Below are 16,978 nucleotides of genomic sequence, written 5' to 3'. Positions count from 1 at the left end.
TTTAAAATATTATTTAAATAAATTTAATATAATCTATTATTGAAATTTTAAATAATTAAACATGTAAGTAAACCATGTATTGTAAATTGTATTATTAATAATTATACAATTTATAATATATTATATTATTATTTATTTTAAGTATTTATAAGGATGTAATTTTTTTACAATTGGTGGATGGAAAACATTTCGAAATTTAGGAACAATTATTGTAACAAACATGTTGTTAAAAAAATAATACAGTCTTGCTGCATTTATTATATTCAAAGATTGATACTTACTAAACACATTTCAATATTACTACTAATTCATTCAAACATCTGCCTTTTTGATATAAACATATAAAGGCCTCTTTCTGTTTTTATTATATTCCGGCAGTTCATCTATTTTATTTCTTTGTCTCCGTATTCGTGATAATATTTTAAGTCATTGGTAAAATATTTTAATTAATTTCAATATCATATAATGCACAAGTCTTATTTATTTTATATTATTAAGAGTAAAAAGTTAAAACAGATGTGTGATTTCCTCGAACAAGTAAAAATGGTGGCATATCACGCGTTAAAGTTTCGAGCCAAGCCATATAGAGAGGTGCTGAAACAGCACCCTTTCGAGGCATTGGCAATGTCCTAAAGAAGAAATAAAATAAAATAATGATTTAAAATAATTAAAAAGTATCATTAAAAATATTAGTTTGTTTTTATAATTTTACTTACATAACTACTAAATTAGCGTCCATTGAATTTTCAAGTAATAATTCTCTTAAACGTAGATGTCTATTTGTTTTTTCTTTCATAGCAATTAATTCAGAATCTTTGATAATATCTGAAAATAAATTAATTTTTAATCTTTTCCCATTCATAATTCAAAATATAATATATATAAAATTTATAAATATTTATAAAAATTTTATCAAAATAATAATACCATCATTCGTTATTTTTGTATTTTCTGTTTCTTGAAAATTTGCTATTAATGAATCAAAAAAACTTTTGGTAGTATTCTGTGCTGATTTTGAAATATCTGGTATAACTTTCAATGCAGAATAATCTATCCTGAATTTCGATAAAAGACTTGCCATACTAATAATAAAGCAATAATATAATTAATAAATTTGTTTTATCTATTTTCATTTACAAGAATATATCTATTACTTACTTTCTTTGTTCATATTCGAGTTCAGAATTTTTATTTGCTAAGGCAAAAACTCTTAATTTATTATTAGACCAATTACGTCTTGTACTAATAATGTAGGGTAATAAAAGAGTTAAGCCACCATCATCATACAGCCACCATACATCTATAGTACCCTTTTTTTGTTTACGTTGAAATTTTGTTACAGCATTAAGTATATCTTTCGCTATGGGTAGAAAATTTTGTCGATTTTCACGTTGATCTTCTGCCGTTGGATTAGGATATTCATTGATCATTTTAGATCTTCTTGGAGCTGGACTTCCAGGAATAGAAATATCTGATGTACTACTGGCTATAAAAATAAATATTAATTAAAAAAATATGATTAAAGAAAATGATTAAAAAATTAATTAAAGAAAACGTAAAAAAAAATTCAATATTTATGAAAAAAATTTTAAGTATTAAATATTGTATAAACCTTGGCTAAGTTGAGAAAAGCTTTGATTCCCTGGAATTGTTTGGACACTTTTCTTTTGTTCTTCAACATCTCCTATACTACAATCTAAACCTTCACTTATTCGAAGAAGGGCTACTGCTATATGCATATCTAAAGCTTTGCTATATAAAAAAAAATTATTATAAAATTTTTATTTTTTCTTAATTTGTTTATAAATTTATATTAATATGTATATATATGTACTCACTGCATTATATTAAAGTACATATTTAAATTTTCTCGAGGACAAGTTGCCCAGTCTTGCTTATAGCCCATTAATAAAATATTAGGCTTCATTTTTCCTAAACCAGCAGCTTGTAAAAGAGAAGTAGTGCCGTCTTGAAAATTTGCACCATCTACCAGAGAATAAAATGCCTTAATTTTATTTGCTCTAAACCAGGAAGTACAATTCGCAATCATGGAATTTCGCGTCTTATATGATATTGGTGTCTAAAATACAGAAGTTTAAATATATTATTATATAAAGAATGCATAATAATTTTAATTAAAAAAATACTTACCTCAATAATATGACCACAAATAAATAAACTATTATTTTTAGTAATATGATGTGCAAAATCAATAAGCGCTGATCTTGCACTTGGAGTGCCACTTAATACTAACAATTGAGGTCTATAATTTTTAACATGTTCTTCAACTCTATCTAATTGTTGAACAGCATTTAAGGCATTATTGTATGTTTGGGCTTGTGTTGTAGAACCCCAATTAACATCTATAAAATAATTATAATTAATTTATGTTATTTTTATGTTTGTCTTCTTATGGTAATTAAGATACTTATAAAATATTACCTGGTTTTCTATAAGAAACTATTAAATAAAGTGTTAATACTACAAATAATGTGATTAACGCTGTCCACCATGAGATCAAGAACATCACAGAAACACAGAGAATAGCACCAGCAAGACTTAGCCACATATTATAATACTAAAATAATAACATATAAAATACATATACATATAACATATAAAAAAAATCATTTTATCATTAAAATAAATAATTTTTTTATTAAATTTAATGCAAATTTTACTTTAAACGTTGGTCTCCAACCAATTGGTTTTGCCAACGAAGCATGAAAAGTGCTAAAATTAATAAGAGTGTAGGCAGCCAAGAAAAAATTTGAGATCAAAGGAGCTATAGCATTCAATTCTCCTGAAATGAATAAAAATTTTTATTTAAAATAATAAATATTAACAAATAATTTGCTTATTTATCAAAAATATAAAAGCATAACGCTTACCGATTAAAATAAAACCAACTGCGATTATAAAAGTGAGAAGATAACCACGAATTGGTTCTTTGTCTTTGTCGCCGCTAAACCATGCTATTCCAGGATATAATTTATCGAGACAAAGTGCCTGAAATACTTTAGGTGCGGAAACCAGTGATGCTAAAGCGCTTGATAGAGTAGCTGCAAAACATCCAGCATAAATAAATGGTCCAAATGCAGAAACCAATTCGATCACCTGAAATAGTTTTTTATGAAATTACATAAAATTTATATTTTAATATAAAATTTAAATATTTATTTATGCTTTTTATTTTTACATAATTTAAAAAAAAATACCTGAAAACTATTATGGCTACCATATTGACAATTTCCTGTACAATTAAATTTTGTACTATATATACTCCATACTATTTGATTGGAATTTACAATAATTGAAGATTCGGTTGTTTCATTAGTCGTGTTCGAACTTGATAAGGCAGTATATGAATTATTGAAAATGTTCCACAGATCATTAACATCACCAGATGCATCTCGCATAACTGAGCCGCCCACCATAAGCGCCATAAAGAGGTAAGATATAGTTGTTAAAAGAATAGCTAACAATGTTCCTTTAGGAATGGCCGTTTGCGGATCCTAAAAAAATTTTATCTATAGATTATAATAAATTTATATTATATTTAAAAAGTTGATTTTGGCAAATAATATTTACAATCAAAATACAACGAAATATAAATTTAAATGCTTGATATGATACGATTAAAAACTTTGGTAAAATTTTAAAATATTATAATGTATATATTTCCTATAGATGAAAGATCTAAATCACCTTCAAATCCCCGGATATATTCGCACCTGCCAGGATACCTGTAGCCGCAGGGAAAAAAATAGCCAAGACTGAAAAAAAATTATGCTTCACTCCCTCACTATATCTGTAGTCCGGATAAAAGTTCTCCTTAAATAGATCAGCTGTGAATATAAAATGAAATTTTTGAAATTCTCTACAACATTCTATCTGTATGATATGTATTATCGATATTGATTTCATTTAATTACAATTTATTTCTTTATTACAATTTAATTATTAGTTTCTAAACAAGCAATATCTTTATCAATTATTATCATATTACCGTTGTATCCCATGAATCCTTTAGCCCGTTCTTGATCATCTTTAGGTCCAATAAAAGTGCCGATCATAAAATCAGCAATAGCTAAAAGCAATATAATCAGCAAACCAATTTGAGCTTTGGCTTCCCACTCCAATCCAATCATAACGATTAAAAGTAACAGAACTATCGTAATACAGCCTATGGAAAAAGAAATTCTATTGTAAATTTAAAAAAAAAATCATATTATATAATTTTTTATACTGACCTATAATTCTAATATCCGTATTGTCGCAATCAACAATACAAACTCCATTTGATTTTAAGCAATCGACCATACTCTCACAAAATCCAACAACATACATCGAACAAGCGACCGCATTCGCTAAAGAAAATATAAGTCCTATAGATCCTCCGAATTCTGGCCCCAGTGATCTGGAAATCATGTAATACGTGCCACCTGCAGGAAGTATTTAATTAATCTTATCGACTGACACCAAAAGCAATTGAAATTTATAGCAAACCGTATTGATCAATATAAATTCAAATAAAATTCTTGAAAATTATTATTTTTAATTATTTATTACTTAAATCGATTAAATTGATATCGATTAAATCGATATTAATCGATTATAAATTTACTGATAATATTTACCTCCTTTAATGAGACCATTTGTGCTAATCGCCGACATAGATAACGATGTTATCGTAGTCACAGTTGTCGTTGTTAAAATCAATAAAATAGCTTCCCCTAAAAGATATATAAAATAATAATAATAATAATATCAAATCTGTAAAGTATTTTTTTATAATTACCTATTCCTGCTTGTGCTACGACCCAGGAGAGTCGTAAAAAAAGCATTACTCCCCAAATATTGAGAAGGCATCTCAATAAGACTCCTTGAATCCATCCGAATTTTATTCCAGAAGTCGGTGGCTTCACTTGCACTGGTGGCAAATTATGCGATCCTGAACCCTAGAATATCAAAATCAATAAATATAATTTTAAACAATTTGATTATCTTATCCCGATAAAAATCCCACAATCAATTATCTATTTTATTTCATTCAAGTTCAAGTTAAATCATCATTCCGCATAACTTTAAAACCGTCGATTTTAAAACAAAAGATTTCTAGAATGATGAACAGTCTACATCAGTTTCTAATTCCATTCGTATATACAAGTATTTAGAGAATTAAAGAGAATTAAACTATAAAATTTGCTGAAAGATCCGTAGATCTCTCTGCGTGAGTGTTACGCGTAAATTGAGATTTAGAGGTGGTTATCGGCATTGAAGGTGATTCGTCTAGAGGAAGGGTCGCCAGTCGACCAATGAAGATTAACGATTTACGTAACAATGCCTCACATGTCATACATTATATATCGCCCAATGTTGAGATATTTTTTTAGAAATTCAGTTTGGAGATCTTAAGAAGTGCTCTTATCCAACTTAAGGCAAACCTCTATTTAATATAATAATAATAATAATAATAATAAAATTATGAATTATTATTTCTATAACTATTACATTATCTTTAGTGTAAAAAATTAAAAAGGATTAAAGATTATGATAAATATCAAAGAAATTAGAAAAATAAAAACTTAAATTAATGGAAGATCTTTTAAAAAATTGATTTATAAATATTAATTTTTTAAAGTCAAATATTGCATGAAAAGTATAGAATTAGTTTCAGTTTTTCTAAATATCAAAGCAGACAAATGTTTGTGGAAACCTTATAAATGAATCACTAAATAAATACTGAGTAATTCAATTATACTTCCACTGACATCATCTTATAATCATCAAATTAAGAACTTGGAATTTTCGATATTGAAAAATAAATAATTTCAACATTATATAAATCAATCATTTAATTATTTTTTAGTTCAATTATATCGATTTCCTTTAATGAATTCAATAATTCTTTCTTATCTTTAATAATCCAAAAATTTATTTGGAAAATAGTAATATGAACATCCGCGGTTCAAAGATATCTTTTTACTGCTCAACTAGCTTATAACTCTTAGAGAGACGATTATTTCATTCCATTATTTCCCATTATATCCTCGAATATCGTGCCTTGGAGTTCAGTATAATTGTAAAATTATTCTTACATATCTGCCTGGAGTTAATCTCGTGGCTTAATCCCTAATAAATGCAATGAGAAAATTCATCAAATTATTCAAATAAATTAATATATTTCAAAAACAAGAAGTTTATAAAACAAAACTTTCAAAATTTTCATTTCGATATTTTCATTTTAATCGAAATCCATCATTTTGATGCGAAAACTCAAAAAATTTTCAATAATTTTTATCATTATTGAGAAAGCATTACAATATTATTTGTATGCAAAAGCATTGCTTTCCAATTTACAAAAGAATATTTCTCTTTTTTTTTCTACTCTATATATATAAATGTTAAAATCATACAACGAAAAATATAGATTCATTTTTTCTAATAAACATATGAAGATGTACAATGAGAAAGAAAAAAAGATCTGTCGAAAGAGAACTCATCTGTTCATTGTCACAGATCGTACATATAAGTACTCGCGACGCGTATAAGTGAATTATGAGCACGTTGCATCGAAAGAAATGAACGACAAGGAAAGGAAGATGTTTCTCGCATACTGGCCATATATAAACTCTTTGATAGTGACACGTCGGTACGATATGTGGTATAATAGTCAAATAATAACGAACGCTTATCCCTCGACTCGTAATGTATTCGGAGCACGCGTTTTACTGGTCCTATCGACGGTATCATTAAGTCTTACACACACGACACACAATTTGGATTTGATATTTCAATTTTATTGTCTCTATTGTTTATTTTCTATTGTTTATTTTATCCATTGATCGTCCAATCCGTAAGTTATTCATAATCGATTCAAATAGAATTGATTCGTTATTCGTCGTTGACCTTTTACACGTCGATTGATATGATGAAATAATAAGAATATATATGTGTGTTAATATATATAGTCATTCGTTAGATATGTTCATTTTTTTCATATCTTTTTCGTATCTTAATAGTAAAGTGAATAAAAAGGGAACAGCGAAATAAATATCTGATAATCTATGATAATGAAATAATTATGATAGATCACACTTCATCAAATAAATCCAAAATATTATACTACTACAAAATATAAAATAGAATTTTTTCTAAAAATTTCATCCTATTTTTATACAAGAAACAATCTTTTTCCGAAACTTTTTTTATTGTGATTTTCGATATATCCTGTATACTTATTTCTCGAATAAATGGCATTATTTGTCGAGCATTGCGCAGTTGATGAGACAGTCTTGTGGCATTTGCGATCACTTCAAGTGATGCTTTAATTGTTCAACAGAACGTGGGTTTCTATTTTAACATGCCATGAACCATGAAGGTTATCCATGTTCGCGCACGCGATTTCCAAGATTTTTTAATGGAGAGGACTATGATTGATCCTCGTGGAAGATGTGTTGCTAATTAATTTTGACGATTCAAGAGAGACGGTGCGAAAATAAGATTTACTCGCCATTCTTTTTCCAAAGAAATCAGGGACAGTAAAAAAATGCTGATTTTCATCTTCACAAGAAACGCGTTGCTAATTAACTCTGCTGAATCGATACGCTTCTAAAAAATAAATTTAAATATTACATATACATGCGTTTTCCAATATTTACTGATCATTCTCGATCTTTTCATTAAAAATCTCGTAAAAAATTCATTGCTAATAAATTTTAGCAGTTTGCTATTACGAATATCCGATTTATTCCAAAAAAAATCTTGATTATGTAAATTATTCTCCAATTTTATCTCATAAGGAATCACGCGAATATCTATTTAATTTTTATTTAATTTAAGAATGCTTAGAATAAAACTTTTTTTATAATTTCATTTCTGAAGAGCTTGAAAAACAATATAATAAGATATTTTTTAATGCACTCACTAGAATTAAACTAGAATTAAGTAGTACGAACAGAGATTTAGCGAAACTCTAGCGAATAATTATAAGTAATAAAATAATTTATCTATACGTTAAGCTGGATCAATAAATTATATTGATAATCAGGTATTTTTATTGGTTGATATTGAACAAGATGCCTATCTAGTCTATATACGCTTGAAACAAATGCTTTCACGTGTCGTTCTTTAAAATTTTTCTTCGTGATCACGTTCGAAACTTTTCGTTCCGTCACGTATCTATCAAAAAATAAATATGCTTCGTTTTCTCTTTTCTTTTTGAATTTAAATCAAAGTCGATACAAAACATATTCTTGATCGAAAACGAATTATTTCATGATACGACACGCTTAATTGATTAGTATAATATATCATTAAATTAAGTACATGCAACGAAACGATCAAGCGAACTCGCGATCGCATTCGAATATATATTTCGATTGAATTATAGTTAACCCCGTGTCAGGGGCAATCTACATGATGAATTTAAGTCGTTACAGTACTATGGTTATGCCGGACATATCATATTTCGTCGTAGCAATCAGTTTAGCGAGGCTTATATTTAGCTAAACACATCATGAGACTTTGCAAAAGTAATTTCGGCTCGAAGCTGTTCTATTACGATTTATGGTCCAGATTTATGGTTCGTCAACTTGAGGAGAAAAGTTGATTGGAACAAATGTTGATATTTGTTCCGACCGTGTCGTACAATTTCAAAAGGGTTAATTAAGAAACAGTTCCATTAAATATATGCAATATTGAATGAGATTCGTTTAGATTCATCTAGTTCAATTAGTTCAAGCATTATAATTCAAGCAAATAAATTATATCTTAAATATACATAAGAATATATAAATATGAGATCTTTCCTTGAACTTATGTTTAATATAAAAATATTCTTTCAATATTTTTTTAATTGTCATTAATAGAACGAAATATTATCAGCTGAACAAACAAAAACTGCTTCTAATTAATTTCTTGAAACATTACATGGTATATTTTATGAAACATTTAATTTTTAACTTTAAAATTCGTGAAAATATTCAATCAATTTTTATAATCTGTTGGTTAAAGGTAATTTTTTAATTCCATATATTGCTTATGAAACATCGACAATTTTGTCCTAAAAAGAAAAGACTTGTATTCAAAAGTTTCAACAATAATTTTGTGATTTCAAATATCTAAATATCAAATCTCAAATATCCAATTAGTACAATATAAAGATATAAAAATTATCGATATATAGATTGTTAAAGATAAAAAATGTTAAAACTTTGTTTTAAAATAATTTATAATTCAATTTTTAATATTTTCTATAATGAAAACAAAATTATATGGCAAGATAATGGAAACACAGATGTATGACTCAAAGAATATACCGATTTAACTAGCAATAAAAATTTAAATATACAATATTAACTTTTGATTGATTAAATCTATATCAGAACACGAATGAAGATAACTATGTATTACAATTTTAATTTCTTTCTTTTTTTTTCATAGCATTGTTAAAAAATTATTTCAATTATGTTCTATATATATTCAATAAAATAAAAATGATCAAATATATATATCATCAATAAGAATGTAATACTAATCAAGTTTACGAACAATTGTGCATAATCACGTTTACTAACTCTTATTTAATTTTAGATTTTTCGTTGAGAGAGAATCGTAGATAAGACAAACTGAGTTAAGAAAGAATGGGTGAATGTCAATGTACATGGCATGACATCAATCATCGTGTATATGTGCTCGTGCACACCATTATTGGTCATCGACATCAACTATATCACTATTTTAAATCAGGAAGACCAAAAGCAATACACAATGGATGTGAAGTATAACGATGACTATATATAAGATACTTAGAAAGTTCTTTGGATGAACGTTGATTTGATTTTAAAGAGGGGGATACTTTCAAATAACCCACATTCTTCTTTTTTGTATTACGCCTGATTAATTATAGTTATACTCTACTAGTTATCTCGTTGCTGTAGTTCGAATAAAACGAGAATGCATTGAGTTAGCGATAAGCTGTAAATTAATTTATCGTTACAATTAGAGTTTCGCAATAAGCGATTATATAGTTTAATTCAAGCAATGTTATAAAAACAACATTAGTCAGAAAAGTCGTAAAAAATTCTACCTACCTTTTCAACCAGTATTAAATTAATCGCACCATAATAGTAGAGACTTCATTATGAAAATCTTTTGTAAATAATTTTTATACGATCTATTGTTTATTCATCATTTGAATAAAAAACAAAAGAATCGATTAACGAGACTTGAAAATTTTCTTGCTTATCAAAACGACATTGGAATAAAAAAAAAATTATCTTGTACAAACCCATTAAATGACTCAAAAGACTTGAGTTGGGAAGGAGCAGAGGAGAATATACCGAGCGCATAACATAACACATAGCCAGTAACCATAATGAACGCTCAACTACAAAAGCATTATAAAACAAAGAAATAGCGGTGCTATTAATGGTCAAGTATCATCATTCTTACCTTGTTAAGCACAGTGGGATTGTGAAGCTCGTCCAAAGACGGTCTATGAGCAGCCTGGATACTCATAATGTTTCTATAATTATCCAGTCTAGGCAGTGCCTCCCTAGTCATGTGTCGGAGGGACTTTCTCGTTTCTTGTTCTCCAAGAAGGCTCGCTCGACCTTCAAGACTGTCCACTCGATTTACATGGAATCTGGTTCTTCTCAATGGATTCAATTCTACCGTTTCGGAATCGGTATCACCGCTTATACCGTTTTCATGTGCCATTTTTATTTTTAATCTATTCTTCGTTACTTGTCTCTTATTTTCTTAATAATTTTTCGTCCGTGATTATGGCAGCGGATTCGATTAGGATCTAGAAGCTGGTGAGTTGAATGTTTGTTTGTAGACCAACTAAAATGTATTGCAGACGATCAGAAAAAACAATTAATTCCTCCCCGTTTGCCGCGAATTTGTCGATTGATTCATTTTTAAATCGTAATTTTCTATTTACAATCGTTTTATAAGCAAAAACGTTGATCTTCAAAACGATGATGTGACTTCAAAATGGCGCCGCACGTTTAAGGGTGACTATGTATGGCTATGAATGTTTCCTCCAATTTTGACTGAGTATTTTATGTCAATGTGATTCATAATTCGATATCCAATCGATTCTGTGAAGAAAAAAATACATATTATTTTTTTATATTTGTCTTAAAAAAAAATTTATATCATTTTTAGTTTTTATTTAATGTTGATATTAGTATTTCTATAAATTTGTAATATAACTACTTATATTATATCTATTTTGAGATAAATAAAAATCACCATTATCATTAATAATATACAAAAAAAATCATATCACTAATTGAAATATAATTTCATTTTAATCTACGTTGCTTAATAAAGAATATTTTAAAATATATGTGTTTCAAATATTTTCCATAAAAACGAAAAAACTCGAATCAATTCTTGTATAAGATTAGAAGAATATTCCGATAAAATGAGAGTTGTCAAGTTCTCCTTTAAGATTGTGAATATTTAAAAATGTTTTTCATCTTCTGAAAAATCTTTCTTTATGTTAAGAAAAAGATAAAATTTTATAAAATATATTTATATATTGTCTATTGTAGATAAACCTGAATATTTAAAGTTTAATGTAGAATATTAAGTTAATATAAGATAAGAAAAGAAAATTTGTATTCATAGTATCCCTTAGAATCGATATGTCTTAAAAATAATCGGTGCCCGGTGCCCTTGGTTCTTCTATTACAATTAGTTAACAACTGCCGTGTAGGCTTGTCAATTATGAAATTACCCTTGTTTACAACACTCCACACATAATTACTAGCTCTCGACGGGTTAATGCATGGATGATCTAGTTATCGAATTAATCGTTTCTTGCAACATTGTAAAAATGTAATTTCCTGGCTAATGTAGAAATTATGTTTTATTTTCGATGCATGGATCTTATAAAATAATTTTTTTAAATATTCTTTTTCCAAATATAAATTAATAAAAAAAATACAAACTATATAATACATTCAAGCTTCAATTAAAATATCAAATTTATCATTTATTCTGGTAATTTGATGAAATAAAAGACTGCAATCGTTATAAATAAATATTACGTTTTTCATAATTAAATCCGATTTATAGAAAAATACTTATACTATTACTAAATTTAATATGATATCTTTCTTATTATTCTTAGAAAGAATTTTAAAGCAAGCTAAATCAACTAATTAATGAAAGAATTGATCTTGATTAATGTCAAAGTAGATCATTCTAATTTACACAAGTTCAAAACTATTTGCATTTCTAATGATCATTCACAAATGCATTTTTGAATGATCAGTTGCAACTTGGAAACATCATGTAACCTGAAACTGTTAAATGATCGTATACTGTTAGATTTAAAATTAATATAAAATATTTTAAACAAATAATTTTATATTTATTATTATTAATCATAACTTCAAATTATTCCATCTAAATTACTAAATACTTTAAATTATTTTTGAAAATTATTATAATAAAAATATTATTCAAACGAACTTAGAATAAATTTTTGTATACATTTGTGAGAAAATTGTATAAATAATTTAATTGTAAAAAAAATTTATTTTAATTAGTTCTCCATATTTTTGTTATATGTTTTATATGTTTTGTTATATGTTATATATTTTATGTTTATATGTTATATGTTTTCATTAAGTATTAATAAAAAGATCATTGGTAAATAATTTAATTTATTTATTTTACTAAGTTAAAGTTTTAAAAATACAATTTCAATTTAATTTTTATTTAATAAAAATTTTATATTAATAAAAATAACCTTTGAAATTCAAAGAGAAAAATTAGAAAGTTTTATCGTATTTAATTCGTTCACGTAATATTTATGAAACTCAACTTGTCATGAAATTCAACAAACGTGACAAATATTTTAATGAATCTACTGATGATTATCCATTTTTCGAAGACATTTCGATCATTAATTTATGAGAAATATATTTTTTTCATTTTATTTTAAAAGTAAATTGTTTATCTATCATTCTATATTATATTATTCTATATCAGAAAAATTTTTATTTTTCTTTATTATATTATATCATTTTTTTAATTTATATTATAAAATAAATGAAAATATTTGAATTCATTTTTGGCTACATAGAAAATGAATGAAATTTTATATTAGAAAAAGAAATAATGAAAATCTGAATAAATCAAAATAAAAATATTAATTTTAAAAAAAATATGAAATTTTAGCAACGTAGCTGGCTCACCCTAGGTATCGGACCTTTGTTACAAATGTAGTCTAACGTTTCGTTGCATTATTCTCATATATAATGGAGGGGATAGACCGGTACAAATACATGTCTTTCATTTAAAAAAAGAATCAATCACGAGCGAATAAAAGAGGGTATTTCATCCTTCACCTTCTTTCTCAGCCTTGAGTAAAAGATACCTCGAGTAAAGAACAGAATATCTGTCAGGTATCCGATCCCCCCATAACCTCACACTATGAATATTCACGCTGTCGAGCTATTCTCACATCTGTCCATTGAATAAAAAACGACAATTTTAACATTCAATGTTTTTCAAAAATACAACCAACCGCATCTCATGTAACATAGACCAATGCCGGCAACTTCTCAACTAAGGTCCACGATTACACACGATGCAACCGTCTCTTCTGTCACTGAAAATACACCATACGAGAATTAGTCCGATATGCACATTTATGCATTCGCGTAAGCACGTGCTACTTCTGTCATACGTGCTCGTGTGATTTCTCAGACTCGCCACTCCACGACACGTCTAACCGTCACAAAATCCCGATTCCTACTGACGGAACATCGCACAATTCCCCTTCTCTTTAGTCCATTCGCGCGCTCACGTATATACATACGCGTAATCGTGTTCGTATACAGTGCACTCTTGTACACATATAACAGAATTAGCAATACACAAGCATTAGGTCGTACATTCACTTTCTTATAGTACACTGCGAAACATCACTTAATTCGGAACATCCTTTGTAAGTAAAATATTCTTTCTTTTTTCTTTTTCGCTTATTTCGATACGGAAAAGTAATATTAGAGTTATAATTTTTAATTTATGAAACTATGAACTTATATATATGTGAAACTTATAATCCATATTTTTATTAGACTAATTTTTTAAGATTAAATAAAAAAATTAAATAATTCATTCATATATATTTATTTATATTTTATACTAAAAATTTGATTTATTATTTAAAGTATATATTAAAATTTATCATAAGTATCACATAAATTATTTCTTTTTATATTAGATAATAATAAGGATAAAAATCAAACAATAAATTAATTTTGAATAATATTTTTAATGCGTTGCGAAGTCTTTATGTTATCTATATACTTTAAAAAATATGATGTATACATTGAATATTAAAAAATGTAATATTGCAATTGCATATTCGTATTTATGTAAAAAATTCAAAATGATTCATTAAAAAAATAAAAAACAAATAAAAATAAATTGTTTTATAATATACCAAAATATTATATAAATATGTACAATTTTAAATTATAATTCAATTTTTATTGTAAAAAAATCTGATTAAATTTAATTAATTTAATGTGTAAATTAAATAATAAAGGTTTTTTTTAAAGAAGTATATAATATAAATTTTTAATTACTTAATTTTATTATTTGTTTATATTTATCAGTTTTATATATACATTAATAAAATTATATAAAATATAATTATTAATATTATCAAAAGTATATAAACAAAGAAATTATATTGTTTTTTCTTTATTTTAACACAAAAATTTTATCCTATATGTCTATTCTGATATTATATTATTAATTTTATGCATTCAAAAATATTTTTAAAATCAAAACAGTAATTAAAATTTTTCGGTTAAAAAATTGTTCATCTTTTAAATTTTATAAAGTACTTTTAATTTAATGCATAAAAATAAAAAATATACAATTTTTGTATATAATATTCAAATAAGTGTACTGTAGATTCTAATTTAATATTAATTAATTATTGATATAAACTTAATTATTGATTAAACCACTGAGCACAAGTTCAATTGCTGCTCTTAAATCATGATTTGTGAGACGTAATGCTCGACGATTTACTCTATCATTTTGCAATCCTAATTCATGCATTTGCGCTAACATTCGTCGTAAATTTGATGGTCTCGGTAAAACTAGTGGTGAATGAACTTGTTGCATAGCTTGTGTAAACATTTCTGCTGTTATTATTCGAGAATTTGCGCTACTAGCTGAAGTAGAAGAAGAAGAATCAGAAAGGGGAAAACTTCCAGCTCTTGCTCTAGAAACTGCTGCTGCAAGTTGTGCAACAGTAACAGCAGAATTTGTTGGATTAGAAGATAAATTTGATGGTTGTGTAGAATCTGAAGACTGAGAAGAATCCCCTGCCATTTCTTCATCACCACTTAAATTATCTAAACTATAAGAAAAAGCAGCAGATTCTGAATTAGATAATGAAGAATTGATGCCAAAAGTTATGTTGTTATGTGCTTCAGCATGAACAGCTGCAGCTATATTTTGGGCAGCTTCTACTAAAACAGGATGTGCCTCTGCAAATCTAATTAAAAAATTAATGTATATTATAATTCTAAATAATTAGAAAATTAAAAAATATATAAAAGTTTACCTTCGAACAGTATCTACATCTGTAAAGTATGACATTAAATCAGGGTCTTGCAAAATAGCAATTGCTACAGTATCTTCATGTAATCCAGGAGAAGATGAAATAATATTATCCATAACTTCTGGTTTTTTCCCTATACGCTAAAATTAATAAATATTTTCTGTAATAAATTTTAGATATTATAAATTATATAAATATATAAGTAAAATCAATATACACTTAAAGCACTTCGAAGTCCAGGGTTTTCTTTGAAGGATTTAAATGCAGATACAAGCTGTAAAATACCATCCTCTGATATATATTTAGGAAATGATGGTAGTTCTGGTTCCCTTTTTCTTAAAACATGTATCATTGCACCATTTTTTAAACCATAAGATTCTAAAGTCATATCATCCTCAAGCACACATCCACAATAAATCAATTCTAAAAAAAATGCAAAATGAAACATATTGAGATACTTTTATTATACATATTTATAGTTATAACTTAATAATTATCTTAATAAAAATAATTACATATATTTATATAAAGTTAAAGTTAAGTAAAGTAAAACATTATATATTATTTTTTTATTAAAGAAAATTAAAACATTGACTAAGAAAATTGATTTAAGAAAAAAAAGAACAAAAAAATATAAAAAAAAGAGAACAAAGAAATACATCTTACCAAATAATTCTTTTGATAGGTTAACCCTTCCAGCTGTTTCATATTTCAGTTCTGCTACTTTTGTCTTAAAATTAATATCACTTAATTTAATTGTAGTTAATGTTTGAAGATCTAAACGTACACCTAAAATTAATTCTGAACTCATTATTGTCACGAAATATTACTTGAAAACACAACACGATACACTTTTAAATCGATACACTCTTCGATTTTACAAAATCATCATGAAGCGTTTATCGTGTTTCTTATATCGTTTTATTACTAATATTTTAATATTTATCACTTAATCATTTTATGAAAATTTTTAAGTAATTAAATTTAAAATTACTTTTGTAATATTAGTTCTAATATTTTATTATTATGAACTTTAGAATAGAATATAAGATAAAATAAAATATTTTGTAGTTTCAAATTATTATAAGTTAAAAAATCAATTATTAATTATAGATAATTATTTATTAAGTTTTAAATATGTCTTAGGCTACAATTGTTTCTTATTTGAAATTTTAATTATTAAAAATATAGGTCATGGAAATAACATTTTTAAAGTTTATTAAATCGATAAATAATTTCGATGACTCGATATTCATTTAATCGGTGTATCGATATCTGCGATATTCAATCTAACGCTATATCAGCAAAATGACGAGAAACTTCAGTGAAATGTTTGTAATAGATTTACATAGCTGACATTGA

General features: G+C 26.2%; 2 protein-coding genes and 1 long non-coding RNA gene across 7 annotated transcripts; 1 reads left to right on the top strand and 2 right to left on the bottom strand.

Annotated features, from left to right (window-relative positions):
• Positions 1 to 109: 109 nt before the first annotated feature.
• Ncc69 (sodium chloride cotransporter 69) lies at positions 110 to 13,790 on the bottom strand. 5 transcript variants are annotated; one of them, XM_086907499.1, is made up of 19 exons: positions 13,556 to 13,790; positions 10,952 to 11,111; positions 10,459 to 10,851; positions 4,802 to 4,961; positions 4,641 to 4,736; positions 4,254 to 4,445; positions 4,010 to 4,186; positions 3,709 to 3,848; positions 3,219 to 3,515; positions 2,892 to 3,117; positions 2,682 to 2,803; positions 2,443 to 2,578; positions 2,152 to 2,363; positions 1,839 to 2,080; positions 1,613 to 1,752; positions 1,159 to 1,486; positions 928 to 1,082; positions 717 to 825; positions 110 to 629 (listed from the first exon to the last, which is right to left on the bottom strand). In XM_086907499.1, exons 3-19 carry the CDS (start codon positions 10,723 to 10,725, stop codon positions 494 to 496), a joined length of 3,135 nt encoding a protein of 1,044 aa, XP_086763625.1. In that variant the 5' UTR covers positions 10,726 to 10,851; positions 10,952 to 11,111; positions 13,556 to 13,790; the 3' UTR covers positions 110 to 493. The 5 variants fall into 5 exon arrangements, with proteins under 5 accessions (XP_086763625.1, XP_086763626.1, XP_086763627.1 ...); XM_086907500.1 differs by having other exon boundaries at positions 10,459 to 11,111; positions 13,556 to 13,639; positions 13,718 to 13,783; XM_086907501.1 differs by lacking the exon at positions 13,556 to 13,790 and adding an exon at positions 13,224 to 13,496.
• Positions 3,320 to 3,955, top strand: LOC147657737 (uncharacterized). The gene is made up of 2 exons (XR_015291881.1): positions 3,320 to 3,452; positions 3,691 to 3,955. It is a non-coding gene; the product is annotated as an uncharacterized LOC147657737 (long non-coding RNA).
• An 819-nt stretch (positions 13,791 to 14,609) lies between the features above and the next one.
• On the bottom strand, positions 14,610 to 16,975 carry LOC100865931 (ubiquitin-like protein 7). The gene is made up of 4 exons (XM_003698207.4): positions 16,283 to 16,975; positions 15,834 to 16,039; positions 15,620 to 15,756; positions 14,610 to 15,550 (listed from the first exon to the last, which is right to left on the bottom strand). The coding sequence occupies exons 1-4, from the start codon at positions 16,425 to 16,427 to the stop codon at positions 14,995 to 14,997; spliced, it is 1,044 nt and encodes a 347-aa protein (XP_003698255.1). The 5' UTR covers positions 16,428 to 16,975; the 3' UTR covers positions 14,610 to 14,994.
• Between the last annotated feature and the right edge of the window lie 3 nt (positions 16,976 to 16,978).

This window comes from Apis florea, unplaced genomic scaffold, assembly GCF_048593485.1.
Source record: "Apis florea isolate Af1SG1 unplaced genomic scaffold, ASM4859348v1 contig_2897_pilon, whole genome shotgun sequence".
Taxonomy (NCBI): Eukaryota; Metazoa; Arthropoda; class Insecta; order Hymenoptera; family Apidae; genus Apis; species Apis florea.
The sequence above is the reverse complement of the archived record's forward strand: the minus strand, read 5'-3'. Positions and strand labels throughout refer to the sequence as shown.